Source organism: Poeciliopsis prolifica, unplaced genomic scaffold (assembly GCF_027474105.1).
Source record: "Poeciliopsis prolifica strain line A6 unplaced genomic scaffold, Auburn_PproV2 SCAFFOLD037, whole genome shotgun sequence".
In the NCBI taxonomy this organism is placed as follows: Eukaryota; Metazoa; Chordata; class Actinopteri; order Cyprinodontiformes; family Poeciliidae; genus Poeciliopsis; species Poeciliopsis prolifica.
The window spans coordinates 3273811-3288863 of NW_026562412.1; the positions used below are offsets into that span (position 1 = coordinate 3273811).

Sequence of the window (15053 nt, forward strand, 5' to 3'; positions counted from 1 at the left end):
ATTTTTGGGATTTAAAAAGAGACAAATAGATTTGACGGACGGGTCTGACCTCATTTTAAAAAGTTGGAGAGGATTACAGTTTTAAATACGGATGGGATTAAATCTCAACCTCAGATGATGTTAAAAATGATGTAGCTCTTTAAGGATCAAATAACTGATTAAAAATTTGAGGTTTAGAGATCTGACACGGTTGCTAGACAACAGGACCCGTAGGACGTCAATGAACGTCATCAGTGAAATTTTCATCAATATTATGAAATTATTTACTTAAAATCTTGCTGAAAAGTTACTTATAAGTTAATTTTGTCTTAACTTAAGTGTACTAAAATATTTGCACGAGAAACTAGACAAAAATTATTTGGTACAACTTGGTGTTTTAGCAGTGAAGCATCTGGTATTTTGTGGGAGTAGGGGGGCCCCAAATGTCAGTCTGCTCAGGGCCCCAAAAAGGCTTGGGTCGTCCCTGTGCGCATCGTTTCATTGCCGTTTTTGACATTTTATTTGTTTGCGATGTTTTGGCAGAAAAGGAACTCCTTATAATTGTTAGTAAACCTCCTAACATCCCCCGTTTTGATTGTTTTTTTTATGAATAATACATCACAGCTTCTACCACAAAAGGTTCGAGCGAACTGCTGGGCAACAGCTGGAACGATATCAGTCAGGGGATTAGCCGCTCCTCTCCTCGTCTAATTGAATTTCACCTCAACAGGAACCTGTGGCAGCCAGCCCAAGGTTAAGACAGTGTTGATATTGCCTTCCTGTACCCTCCAACTCACCACAGTCCCTTCCTATGAATTATTCAGGAGTTCAGTCGGAGCTGAAAAGAGGCCAGAATAAAGGGAGATAACCTCAGCCGTTCAGATCATCAAATCATTGTAAATAAAGCGTCTTTTAAAGAAAGCTTCAGGCTTTTATTGCGTTTGTCGGGGCGCTCTGAGGCTTATCGGCGACATCTTATGACTTGTATCATTTCCAGTCCGGACAGGTTTGTACTGTCGGGGGTTCTGGTTCGCCCGTGTTTAAAGATCGCCGTCATGACCTCGCTGAAATTTCCCATCAGTTTCAGCCTCACACAGACTGAGAGGCAGATAATGAAATGCTCCTCCAGCTGCATCCAAAATGATGGAGCTCATTTCCCCGCTTGTTTCCTCGTCCTCCATGATGCAGAAGAACAATCTCGCTGTCAGGAGCCGATTGGGTTTTATGCTGTAAATAAAACTGAGCCTGGGAAACCTTTGTGGAATAGATACAGCACTCCGTAAAACTAATAAAACAGCAGCACTTTTTCTCCATGTTTCCTCACAATACAATGACAAATATCAGTTTGTTTTGTTGGGATTTTATGTGATAAAGTCAAAAGAAAATGAGGTTTTCAATTTTTTTTTACACAAATCAGAAATCAGTAGCGTGTGAATATTATTTCGTTTCATTCATCTTTAATAAAAGTTACATAAACTTTTAATTTCCCTCTTGGATCAATAAAACATTTTTGAACAGCAAATTCAATTCAAAAATACTTAATTAACTTCAATAACTTGTATGATTTGGTCTCATTGTGGATGTTTGTGCTGTGAATGATCTCCAGTAGCAGTCAGTGTTGCAGATAATCTGAAAAGCCTCTGACTAAAGACTGACTGAAGAAGGAAGCATCAGTGATTAGCAAGCGCAGCTAATCCACCTCCTTTATTTTTGCTTCTTGCAGTTTTCAAAATGTTCCAGGCACTTGGTGTCATTTTACAGGAAACTGTTACCTCCAGTGGCTTTGCAAATATACTGCAAAAAGAAATTTGATTTTACAATTTGAAAACTTGAACTTGGGCTTCAAATATGCTTTGCTAATGCTAATTCTCCCCTGACATTCAGCACAACATTCATGCTAACGCTACAGCAAAATAACCAAATTACTTACTTGCTCATATGAGTAAATTAAAATACATTGATTTAAATCTAAAGTTTCTGCAACATTTTACAGTTTTTTATTGAACGCTTTTAGTTATTTGTCTGATTTAGGAATTATGTTTATCATTGTTAATTCCTTTATCATTAATGAATCTTATTCATTTGTCTATTTTCCTTTAACATCCAAAGTTGTTTCTGTGTTTTTGCTAAACTTTCTATATTTATTAAAATACACTATTATTTTATTATCTGACTTACCTTCTAGAGTGTTTTGAATGAAAGGAATCGGACGATGAAATGAACTGCTTTCTGTTGTCATTTTGAGTTTTCCTCAGGATTCGTGTGGGTCAGGAAACTACAGGAACGTGACCAATCCGCGGCGACAGGCTTATGAACCGCAGGACAGACGGAAGCAGGAAACTAATTCTCCCCTGACATTTAGCTTCACCCTCCAACCTGCAATTAGCGCATCTCTGGTCTGTGACTAACAAGATACACATCTCTGTACACCTCAGTCTAACACGAAGATGGAATAAAGCGATTAAACCGACCTCTTTACCCAGAATGCAGCTTGACTCAAGGCAAAGATATTAACATACCATTCAGCTGAGTATGTCTAAGTAGAAACCTTTATAAAAATGGCATTTCATAAACAGATTAACTTTTGTTTCATCTGATATATATTGAACAAAAACATGGTTAGTGAAAAATAACTGAAAAAATAAACTGTGTCAAACTGGAGGCCCGGGGGCCAAATCAAGCTCGCCGTAGCTTTTTATGTGGCCTTCAAGACTCCAGAGGAACACAGTTATGTACTTAAATATGATCTTATCAATCAAATTACAGCTGTTTTTATTCCTTTGGTCCCAGTTTACATTAAACAGTCCTTCCACTTTTTCACACTATTTGCAAATTTATTGCAAATTTTCCACAAAAACATTGGTTTCATTGTATCTTCCAGGGACATAGAACAATTTTATAGCACAGTAAAGTAAATGTTACCTTAAGTTGCTAAAAAAAAAAAAAGCTCTTTATGTGAAATATGATTTCAAATTTGTAATTTAACAGATTGAAATTGGGCTTTTGTTTCTTTAAGAAGCTCCTGCTCTTTCTGAAACGCCGACTTCAGGAAGTCATCACAACATGGCTCCTCGATAAACCCTTTAACAATGTTTTTAGCAGCGTTTCACTGAGAAGAAGCTCCGATAAAGAGCTCAGCAGATGTTTGCTAATTGTTGCTGGCTAGTCTGGAGGAGCTGCTCTGTGAGGCAGAAACTCAGAAACTGCAGGGTGAAGGCGGAGCCATGTCCTGAAGGCGGGGCTAGGTTCAACCAGGCTTTTCTCATAGGTGAATGGTTGCTAAATGGAAAAAAAAAATTACGTACTGTCCATCATAGAAAGTTTTGTGGAATGAAAAAGTATGGTAGAAAAAGGTGTCAAAGCAAAACAAATAATTGCAGCCTTTAGTGGACTGTTGAACAAAATGCATTAAAAAATATGGGGAAGTTAAGAAGGACAGATGCTGGGTGAGGAACGAACACGCGCAGATAAATCGTAAACAAAACAGAGACATGGGAAGAATCTTACCGAAGACCGTCTTGTTTTTTGATTCGTTCATGTTTGAGACATTTTCATTCCTCCATATCGGAAGTGAAGCAGTTTAGTTGTGCTAGCTTGACTTTGAAAATTGTAACAAGTGACGGTGTTGCAGAATTCAGTGTTTCGGTTCAAGTAAAGAAAGAAAAAGTGACCCACAAATCAACTCTCATCACATTATGTTTCCCCAACAATGGCAGCAGGAAGAGAGCCGAATAAATCTGTATTAATACAGATTTTACTGTTTAAATTCTTGCAACCAGTAAGATGTGAACCTCAGCATGTTGCATATTGTGTAAATGTTGGGTAAGTATGAAGGAGTTTTTCTCTTAAAATGTCTCTAAAGATAAACTATAATCACTTTTGCTTTGTGCGAAATCTGCACAAAATAAGAAGCAGGAATAAAGCGTCATAAGGAAATGTTTAATGTTTGACCTTGTGCAGCTGATTCTTCTTTTCGGTGCTCCGTGATTTTCTTCCTCTAATCATTTCTGTCTCTTCTGCAGAAAGCGACAGAACCGACAAAGGGACCAAAATGGACCTGCAGTGAACAGACTGGAAATGAAAAGAGGATGAGACAGCAGACAAGAAAGAAAGTGGCTGTTCCTTAACAATGCAAGGAAGTGACGGCAAATAACAGGTCTGAAGGAGCGAAAGAAAGAAGGGAATGAAGACAGGCGGATGCAGAGAGTTGCAGGAAATGTGTTTAGAAAATAAACCGAAACGACAAACCAGGACTTCGGTCCAGAGAGGAAAGCTCGGCCTTGATGTGCAACAGGAAAACAAGACGTGAGCAGAATGACGTCTATGGAAACTGGATTATTATAGTTTACCAGTTTAGTGAGTATTTTCTGTGTTATGTGGCAGAGCTGGTAGCTTTGCTGCCATTCAGCAAGAAGGTTCTGGGTTCAAATCCCAACCTGCACTGCAAAAACACAGAACCTTAACAATTGTTTTTGGTCTATTTTCTAGTGGAAATATATTAGTGCACAACCAGTGAATCTGGTATTTTTTCATCAAGTTAAACAATTATTAACTTTCAAAAAAGCTCATATTACACTTGAGATAATTTCTCCCCTTTAGACAATAAAACCCAGATTTATGCCAATAAATCATCCAAATTCAATAAACTCTTAAAACCAAAAATCTGGGAAAAAATAAATGAAAACATTAAATGTAGTTGAAAGGTTTTAAATTCACACCGGTTGTGTGCCGGTTTACTAAGTCTCCACAAACAAGAAGAAATGTGATTAAAATTGACAGTTTTGTTTTGATTTTGTCATTTTTTTTGCATTGATGCCAAAGTTTTCTAGATGAAATAAAGATTTATTATTCTAAATTATATTGTTATTTTCTAATAAAACCTAAATTATTTGGATACATTTGCATATTCATAATTTTTAAAATAGAAAAGGTAAAGTGAAGAGAGCCTAATTGGGTCGATATATATGTGAATATATAAAACACTGCGAAAAACAAAATCTTATCAATTAGATTTAGTTTCTAACACAAAAACAAGACAATTTAACTTATAAGTAGCTTGTTTTAAGTAAATAATTCCTTAATATTGATGAAAATATGTATTTGGTAATCAGGTATTGTACTTAGAAATATGAACATCTTACTTTTTTATTATGTTTTGTTGGTGAAATGACAGAAATAAATGATCATAATCAATCAAAATGTTCTTGTTTCATTGGCAGATTATTTCACTTATAAAATTTCGCTCATCTTTCAATGGAATTGATAAATTTTTATTGATATTAAATAATTATCGACTTAAGAAAAGCTCTTATATTTGGTCTAGTTTTGTCTTATTTCAAGTGTAGTAAGATATTTGCACTAAAACTAGATGAATATAGTTGCCGTTTTTGCAGTATTCTTGGAGTTTTACATTAAAAAACATGCCTGTCCGGCTGAGTGACAAGAGAAACCCTTAATATTTCTTCAGAGTGCCAACAAACTTTAAAGACTCCCCGCTGTGAACGGCTAGATTATCATAATTTAAAATATCATTAAATCTTTGCAGGCAAAATTTGCTTTGACATAAATGACAAGTTAAATGTCAGTTTGAAACCCAGAGGAGCTGCAGTTTGGCTGAAAAAGTCCCACTTACAGTCAAAATGCTCCCAATTAGAACGTGCAGCGTCAGAGCAGTCCTGAGTTTTGTGGCTTTAATGTCGATGCCAGCGGCGCTTCAGGGAACGAAGGAGCTCTTCATGCCAGGGACTCACTTTAGGAGAAAAGCTTCATTTCTCCTCATCAGCTTCTCCTCGTTATGTCAGGAGTCGGTCAGAAATAAGCTTGTTCTGCAGTGAAGAAGTCGCATGAACTGATGATTAAAAACAATCAGAAAAATGTTAAAGAATTCCCTTGTTAGTTTTTAAAGTGCAGAATTTATTTATTTTCAAATTGGGAAAAAAAAGTACTTTTAGGAATATTTTTACAGCACTGTACTTTTTACTCTTACTTGAGTGAAGTTTCTGGATTCTCTACTGAACTGAACCAAATTCCATAGAACATCTACAGACTCAGGTTTTCATAGTCAAGCTAGCATAACTGATCCACTTTGCTTCCTTTTTCCCTTAATTAAAACTTTTTTCTGACCTTGTTCTCTAATTATTATTGTGCTGCAAAGCACTGGGTGCCTTTTCCTTTAATATATCATTTATATCATAGATTTAGTGTGTATTATTTATAACTGAAGCCAATGCTAGTCATCGTCAGCTGGCAGCTTTTTGCGCTGCAGAAGGGAGAAGGACGCAGGATTTCTTTCTTTTAGTTAGCAAAAATGTTTTCTCAGTTTCAGTTTTCATTATTTTGTTGGTTTTAGTTTCTTAATTGGAGCAGCGTATTACATCAGTGACACAGCCTGGGAACAAAAATACGTCAGTATGTTGATTTTCCTTTCTACAAATCGTAACCGACAACAGAATAGCTCAGCAGGAAGGTATAAAATGCTAATGGACTCTACAAAGTCTGATTTCCTCTCTCAAGTTGATGAGCTTTGACGGTAATGAAAAGCTGCTGATTGACACCAAATCTAATTGTAATCACAGTAAAGTTAAACGCGTCTCCCCCTGTTGCTTAGAAACAGAGCCTTATGCACCACGCATACCTCGTCAAGCTCAATAAAAGCAAACAGGCGCAGAGGAAAGCAGAGGCGTCAAAACGAATGCTGCTCAGGTCTAATACTTTTCATTAAAGAGATAATTACAGCCTGCTTGTAGATATGGGAACGACTCATCATGTTTACATGTCGGCTTTTCGAGAAGTTATGCAATCAAGTGGATTTTTAAAATGAAAGAGAAAAGACTTCAAGACGACATTCATTTTATCTCCACCAACAAATACCTGAAATATCAAAACATGAGCAAATAAACAGAAACTTTAAAGAAAAAGCTGAATAAATATTATCTGAGATTGACACAGCAATTTGTGGTTGATTTTCTTAAAATCCACACAAAAATAATACATATGACAGCAAGTTGGGGCCACTGTAAAGGGAAAAACTGTTAATTTCTGACAAAAACTCAAAAATGTTTAGTGCAATTATTTCTGAGCTGCAAAAGATACAAATTTGCTGAAAAAACTGAAATTTTGATATTAATCTCAAAGTTTTTAGAAAAACAACGGGAAAAGTTGAGAATTTGCTAAAAAAAATAAAATCTAAAAATTCTAAGATTAATTGGGGAAAAAAGAGGGAATTTTCTTGTTTCAAAAATATTAAATATTAAACTTTCAATATTTTCAAAAGTGAAAAATTTAAGCCTTTTGAAGTTTTTTTTTTATTTAGACAGTTTGTGACTTTTCAAATTTGAATATTTTTGGGGGGTTTTAAGTACATTTCTGAGATTTTCTAGACAGAAATGTAAATTTTGTTTCTGTTTTTTGCATCTACCGTGGCTCCAGCATGCTTTACAGGCTGCTTATGTAGAATGTTCCTGTCACGTTGTACAGAAAGCAAATGTGTTTTTTGTAGCCAACAGCAAACATTTGTCTTCCTTCTCGCTGGATAATTGTGTCAACGCTCTCAGAATGTGAATAAACATTCGTAACTCCAGGCCAACACAAATTGTAGGAGCAAAAGACATTAAATCAAATGTTCTGGGTTTCCATATCGGGAAAAATCCACTTTAAAGTCCAACTTGTTTTCACAATGATTCTGTTAAAATATGTTTTTCATCGTCCCGCAATGGAAAGAGATTTTATCAGCTTTAGGAGCTGAGAGTGTGGAGAATCATTATTCTTCATAAATGTTTCATCAGAGTAATGTAGAGAACATATAGGCAGCCAGATGCCCTGCAGGATTTAGCCTCAATGGAAGCTGAAATACTTTATTTGTGCAGTTTTCTTACAGAATCATAATATTTGATTTACAAGAAAAGGGAGCGTGTCATAAAGGCTTCATTCCCCACAGTGTTCATTAATAATATACGCAGATTTTATATTATGCAACCCTGAGGCCTGAAACGCTGCGACGGAGGCATTTAAATAAACAAGATGAATCAGATAAAGTAAAATAAAGTCTTTCTGTGCAGAGCATAAAGAAACTCAGTGCAGTTCGGTGCAATAACAAATAACATTAAAATACCTGGAGATCAAAAGTGAAATTAAAATATTCCTAAATCTAAATCAACTATATTTCTTTACATATTTAAAGCAAATGAACTATTATGTTCTCAGTGCTGCTACTGTTCTGTTGTGATTTGTAGTGGTGGGCGCTAATCCGCTATAGCTTGTCATACCTTAGCCATAGCATAGCTTAGCCATAGCATAGCTTAACCATAGCATAGCTTAACCATAGCATAGCTTGTCATACCTTAGCCATAGCATAGCTTAGCCATAGCATAGCTTAGCCATAGCATAACTTAGCCATAGCATAGCTTAGCCATAGGATAGCTTAGCCATAGCATAACTTAGCCATAGCATAGCTTAGCCATAAATTCTAATTTTTTTAGTTGTTTTGTGAAACTTTCGTTTGAATAAAGTGTCTGATTAGATTTTGGTTATTATTTGTTAAGTATTTTTGATGTAATCAGCATTTATGATCTCACTTTTATTTTATTTTTTACCTTATTTTACTATTGTTTATTATCATTTTATGTGTGTTTATGATTTTTACTTTACTTATTTACATATTTAAATTTTTAATGAATTTATTTATTTTAATCGAGTGCTACGCCCGGCCCCGACAGGGGATCAAAGAAGTATTTTATTTTATTTTGAAGTGGCAGAAAACCACTTCCTCTCCTCATGTTCTCTCTCTTTTTTCCCTCAATAATTTTACTTAAAACAAGAAACAATCAAAACAGAAGAAAACAAGACAAAAACATAAAAACAGAATTACAGAACATGTAAATTATGTTAAAATTAAAACTGTCTTTCAGGGCAGATATAATTTAAGCAGCTAAACTTGATATTTATAGTCATTTACAAATGAAAATTAGAAAACCAGGAAGCTAGGTTTCTGTTTGGAGGTGTGAATATGATATTTACTGTAAATAATATTAATAAAGTTTTAGCTTTTGAGAAATAATTTTTATGCTTAGTGTTTTAGGATGTGCAAACTTTGTATCTAGCATCGCCCAAACCGTAAAGTCAATGTAATAGATTCATTTTTTACAAATGAACCTTTTAATGTGAACAAGTCCATGTTGTGAAAATGCTGTAAAATATAAATAATGACACAATAAAACCTTGAAATGAATGAAGAAAGGACAAAAAAGGCCTAATGTTTTCTCTTTTCCCATCTTTTCCTCCTCAGGTATAAAAGCTACACCACAATATAAACTCATCGCACTTGTTAAATATATAATCACTGAATGTTGCACAGTTTTCACACTGCAGAGATGTGACAACACTGAAACATGCTGGTCGGGTGAATAGTTAGATATTTTCAGCACAAAGCTGAAATTATGCCAGAGCGAAAGAAAGTGAAAAGCTGGGAATTGTCAGATAAAATGTGAAACACCTTGAGGACAGAATTAGAAAAAGAAGAAGTTTGTCTGGTTATTTTCTCTGCTTTGGCACAGCTGAGGCTCCACCTGCATCGAGTTTGATGCGAAAAGTGTTTACATTTTTTAATAAATGGCCAAAAAACAACTCACACTACCACAGAAACTTTTTATCAAAGAAAACATAAGTTTGGCTTGTTTCTATTAAGCAAACTTATTTTTTAATTCCAATTAGAGCAACTTTATGGTTAACAGAAACGTAGCTACTAGCACGAACCAAACAGAAGAAGAAAACAACAGGAAGTGGCTGAAGGACGATGTTTTTAAGGATTTACTGTGTAAACAAACTTTTTTTTATTTAAAGAAAAAACTGCTCAGTTAATTTTAAATTGATGGAATATTGATAGACTTTTGCAAACATTTGTAATGGAAACGCAGTTAGTGGCATTAAAGTGTTTTTATTGTTTGTTCTCTTTTTCAGTCCATGTTGGTTTAAATTTTCATTTAAGGGCTTTTTGATTTATCTGTTTTTGTACACTTGGGTTCTACATTAAACGCATCATGACAGTTTTTCCACCAGCTTTCTGAATAATGATCCATAATTTTATACTTTTCTTTTGCTGCAAGCTATTTTAAATTTATAAATGTATTCAAGCACAGTTTTAATTTGCTTAGCATTCTTTAAAGTCACCATCAGGTCAGACGTTTATTTAACACCAGAGCTGATTAAATGCAAGTTCATGCAGAGATTTTCTTGCTAATGTCGACCTTGTATGGTAATAAGAGAGAAGATGAATCAAAAACCTCAATAAAAACCTGGATGAAGATGAAAATTTAAATTCCTGGTGGCGGCTCCTATGGAGTCACATCAGTGCCTTCATGATTTATTTGAGCCATTCTTTATCAGACTTACCACCACAATAATTTCAAAATAAAATGAATGGATTATGCTCCAAGTGGATCCATGACAGAAAAACAACCAAATGCAATTATTATTGATTCTGCTAAAACAACTGGTCAAAAAACAACCAGAGATGTTGAAAAATCCTGTTATGAGTGATTTTTATTTTTTGCATAATCATGGTGATTATTTACTTACTCACTAAGTTATCCAAATATTATTGTAAAATGTAAAAAATATAATAGTGTCTACGTTTAGGTTTTAATTTTGTTTTGAGTGAAGAAAATCTGCAGTAAACTCTAAATTCAGAATTTTTTTTTTAGGTAATCAATAATTTTCAACACGTTCCCTTTGATTTGTTGAACCGTTTCGCTCAACTGATTTCTCAATTATGTGAAATGTGTTTCAGGTTATTACACTGATATCTGAAACAAACCCTCAGCTGCTCAGATTGTTTTATTTAATGAACAAATCTGTTTGTTTATAATGGTGTGATGTTCAGAAAATGAAAACAAAACTCTGTGATACCTGAGGTAGCTGAACTTTTCTGTTCACTTCTAATTCAAATGTTTAAGGATGAGGAAGGAATAAAATGTTTTTAGTCAGAAAAAAATTATTTCTGTATATTAAATTCCCCTTTTACAGAAAAATGTGCTTCCGAGTTTTCTCAAATATAGCTTTGGATAAGATTTGAGATTTGAATTAATCTGGATTAGAATTCAGACAGTGAAAAAAAACAACTTTTCATTTAACTATTTGAGAATTTTGTTTATTTCAAAAGCAGACTTCTTAATGTGACATTTTGAGTATTGCAGTCTAACCAAGTATTTTTGTCTAGTTTCTGGTGCAAATACCATAGTTCACAAAAATAAAACAAAACTAACTTAGAAGTTAATTTTGAGCAAGAAATAGGAGTTTGTTTCAAGCAAATAATTCCTCAATATTGACAAAAAAAAGTATTTCACCTACAACAAGACACTTTTCCCATTTGATTACTGGAATAATCTGTTAAGGAACTAATACATTTTTATCAATATTAAGGAAAAACCAATGCCAACGTTCTGGAGCTCCTCTAAGGTTGATAGGTAACTGTTAGCAGCCGCTAACGGCTCCCAGCCGCTAACGGCTCTGTGATCCCAGTTTGAATTTTCTCCAACGGTGAACAGAAAAATCCCTGCAAACACTGTGATATTCAGCTCAACGTTGAATGTTGAATCAACATTCAACATTCAACTTTCTTATCCATGAATGGACACTGGCCAGAAAGACGGTCGGAAATGGTGGCTTCCAACATCAGCTGGGTTTCCCCTTTTTCTGTTTTCGGGCACCATGTGACCGTTGGTCCTGGCACCCTGCTGTGCCAGTCCATTGTCCTCAAGAGCCGCTGTCTCCCAAGTGTGGATTTCAGCCTTGGTGATGTATTACCAGCTCAACTGTCTCCAGTGGCCATCAGCTGCAGCTGTAAAGTTTGTTTTTATTCAAACTTCAGCAGTTTTCTTGTTGTCCTTCTGAGGCAGTGACATCAGTTTGTGACATCACACATTTTGATGTCACAAAGAGTGATGCACCCTTTGTGGAGTGAGAATGCATCACTTCTGAATCTACGCTCATAGCTATTGCAGCAGTTGGAGAGAAAGCACAAGTATTGTACTTATCGCACTAACAAGCAAAGAGTCAATTTTCTGATCGATTTTCAGATTTTTTCAGAGAAAGAATTAAAAATGAACAAGAGCAGGAAGATGAATAAGCCTTGTGATTGCAAAGACAAGGAATTGCAACAGATCATAGCGAGACAGACGCAGCAGCTCAATGACATTGTGAAAAAAGTCAGCATGATGTCCATCGAGCGAAAGTCTCTGCTGAAAGCGAATGAGGAGCTGAACATCCAAGTTCTAAACGTGAAGAAAGCTGCGCTTGAAGTTGACACTCTGCTGAGGGAGAAAGACAATAAATTAAAAGAACAGCTGGAGGCAAATCAAACTTTAGAGAAAAATATCACCGCTCTGGAGAAGATAAAGGCCACCTTGGAGGAGAAAAACACTTCCCTGGAGAACGAAAAGACCGTCTTGGAGAACGAAAAGACGGCCTTGGAGAACGAAAAGACGGCCTTGGATAAGGAAAACACCACTCTGAGGGTGAAAATCGAAGCTCTGGAACAGAAAAGTGTCGTCTTGGAGCAGAAAACCACTGGCTTGGCACAAATAAACAACGTCCTCAGACAGGAAAACACCACCCTGGGGCAGAATAAAACCGTCTTGGAGGAAGAAAACACCACCCTGAAACTGAGAACCACCACTCTGGAGAAGAAAATAACCAACTTGGAGGAGAAAAGAACCATCTTGAGGAGGAAATGCACTGCCTTGGAGGAAATGAGAGCCATCCTCAGGCAGGAAGTCACCAACCGGGGGCAGAAAATCACCGCTTTGGAGGAGGGAAAAAGCTCCCTGGAGAAGGAAAACTCCACCCTGAAGCTGAGAAACACCACTGTGGAGAAGAAAATAACCATCTTGGAGAAGAAAATGAACATCTTGGAGAGGAAATGCACTGCCTTGGAGCAAATCAAAGCCATCCTCAGGCAGGAAGTCACCACCCAGGGGCAGAAAATCACTGCGTTGGAGGAGGGAAAAAGCTCCCTGGAGGAGGAAAACACCAACCTGAAGCTGGACATCGATGCCTGGATGAAATATAGCACCAACCTGCAGGTGAAAAGCGAGACCCTGGAGGAGATAACCAGTGCTTTAGAGGAAATGAACACCGCCTTTGAACTGGAAAACACCGCCCTGAAGCTGCAAAGTATCAGAGATGTCTCGGAAGAGAAAAAGGAGAACAAAAAGATAAGAGACAGAGTAGAAGAGCAGAACCAGCAGCCACCTAACGAGGAAACCCACGAAGACAGCCAGTCGGTTTCAGACCAGCCGTCAGTAATTGCACATGTGGTGGGAGGTATCTGGAAGACGTATAAGAAAATGTACGACAATGGTACTCTGAGATACTGGGTTAAACTGTGATTTAAAAAGTGTCATGATAACTGAATCCTTCAGAAAAGCTTTACAACAAAAGGACTGCAGTGTCAAGGGAGCTTGACACTTAGGGGCTGATGGTGGAAGATGTTGGCAGGAGAGCGTGCGGCCCGCAGGACTGCGGTGCCATGGGAACTTGAGGCCTCGAGTTCCCAGACCATCAGACTCTAGTCCCATTTGTCGCCAGGTCATCAGACACTCTCCGGCTGACCTCTGGGGCTTCGTGCCGAGTCCCGTTGGACTCCGGCTGACCTCCGGGGCTTCGTATGGAGTCCCGTTGGACTCCGGCTGACCTCCGGGGCTTCGTGCCGAGTCCCGTTGGACTCCGGCTGACCTCCGGGACTTCGTGCCGAGTCTTTTTGCACCAATATTGCATGTTCTCCCCATGCTTCTGTGGGTTCTCTCCGGGTACTCCGGCTTCCCCCCAAAGTCCAAAAGTATGAGTGTTAGGTTAATGGATTTCTCTAAACCCATCCTTAGGTGTGGATGTGTGTATGCATGGTTATTTTTCAGCTGTCTGTCTCTGTGTTGCTGGCGACCTGTCCAGGGTGAACTCCGCCTCTCGCTGGAGCAAGATACCTCCCAGATCTCCCATTTTTGGTTTGAAGGTTTCCTAAATAAATCTGTTAGCATTCGTAGCGGGAGCTGAACTCCAGTATTACGCCAAGCCCTATAGCCAATGCAAAATATTAAGTTTAGGAGATAGAGAGATAGAGAGATTTAGGAGCGTGAGGACAGGACAGGCGAGAAAGAGGAGGATTTCCCCTATGTGGGAACATTTTGATTTGATAAGCCCTAACAAGGTACGGTGAACTGAACATTTGCAGATGCATTAGGTTTGCTTATGAGGAACTGTATTCTTCACTGTTTCTTATTTTCTTTAAAGGTAGGTAGCAGACTTTGGCAAAGATTGGACACTAGTGTCCTGGAGGCAAAGAGGAGGCAAAATGTGTCAGCAGATGCCACCTTAGAGGTGTTACCAAGTATTTTTAGGCTAGTTTAACATGCAAGTATATCAGTACACCTTTAATACAATGAAATATGATTTTTTGTGTGTGTGTGGATGTGGCCATTCATGCTGCTAAATGATGCAATCACAATAAAACTTGTGGTTTACGACACCAGCGCAGAAGAAGAGCGGCGACGTCAAACAGCAACGCATTATTTGCAGAAGTAATAATTACAGGAGCCGTTTACGGATCAGTTTCAAAGTTATTCAGCAATAGGAATCAACAATATTGTCACAAAGATCATAAACTAATAAAAATAAAGCTGTTAGTACACTTGTACTAACAGCAACAGCCTTCTGTAGAGAAGTCTGTTTGGATGCGCAGACAGAACCAGAAGTGGAGAGACTGTGATGTGAAACGCTTCAGTGACGCAGATTTGTCACTTAATTTAATAGTAATAATTTTCAGCCATTGTTTACGTTCACATTTATCATGTCTGGTTTCTTCCTGTGCAGAATTATGATCCAAATATGATAAAATGCAGCATGACCGTTCAGACTGCAGATGATATAAAATCTCCCATTAAGTATGGAGATATGGAAGTGCCAAAAATCTGATTTTTTTTTTTAGCAGTTGAAAAGATTGGAATCAGGCCGTTCAGACTGAAATGACAAAGTTAGATACGAGTTAAAAAGGGGGGAAAACAGATTTTGGTCTCATTAGGCTGCTG

General features: G+C 37.1%; 1 protein-coding gene across 1 annotated transcript; it reads left to right on the forward strand.

The window, feature by feature from the left end:
• Positions 1–11981: 11981 nt before the first annotated feature.
• Positions 11982–14492, forward strand: LOC129374711 (paramyosin-like). Its single transcript, XM_055053283.1, has 2 exons — positions 11982–14176; positions 14260–14492. Exon 1 carries the CDS (start codon positions 12075–12077, stop codon positions 13359–13361), a length of 1287 nt encoding a protein of 428 aa, XP_054909258.1. The 5' UTR covers positions 11982–12074; the 3' UTR covers positions 13362–14176; positions 14260–14492.
• Positions 14493–15053: the final 561 nt, after the last annotated feature.

Excerpts from the sequence above, each read along its gene's own strand:
- LOC129374711 (XM_055053283.1), top strand. The coding sequence starts at position 12,075 with ATGAACAAGAGCAGGAAGATGAATAAGCCTTGTGATTGCAAAGACAAG.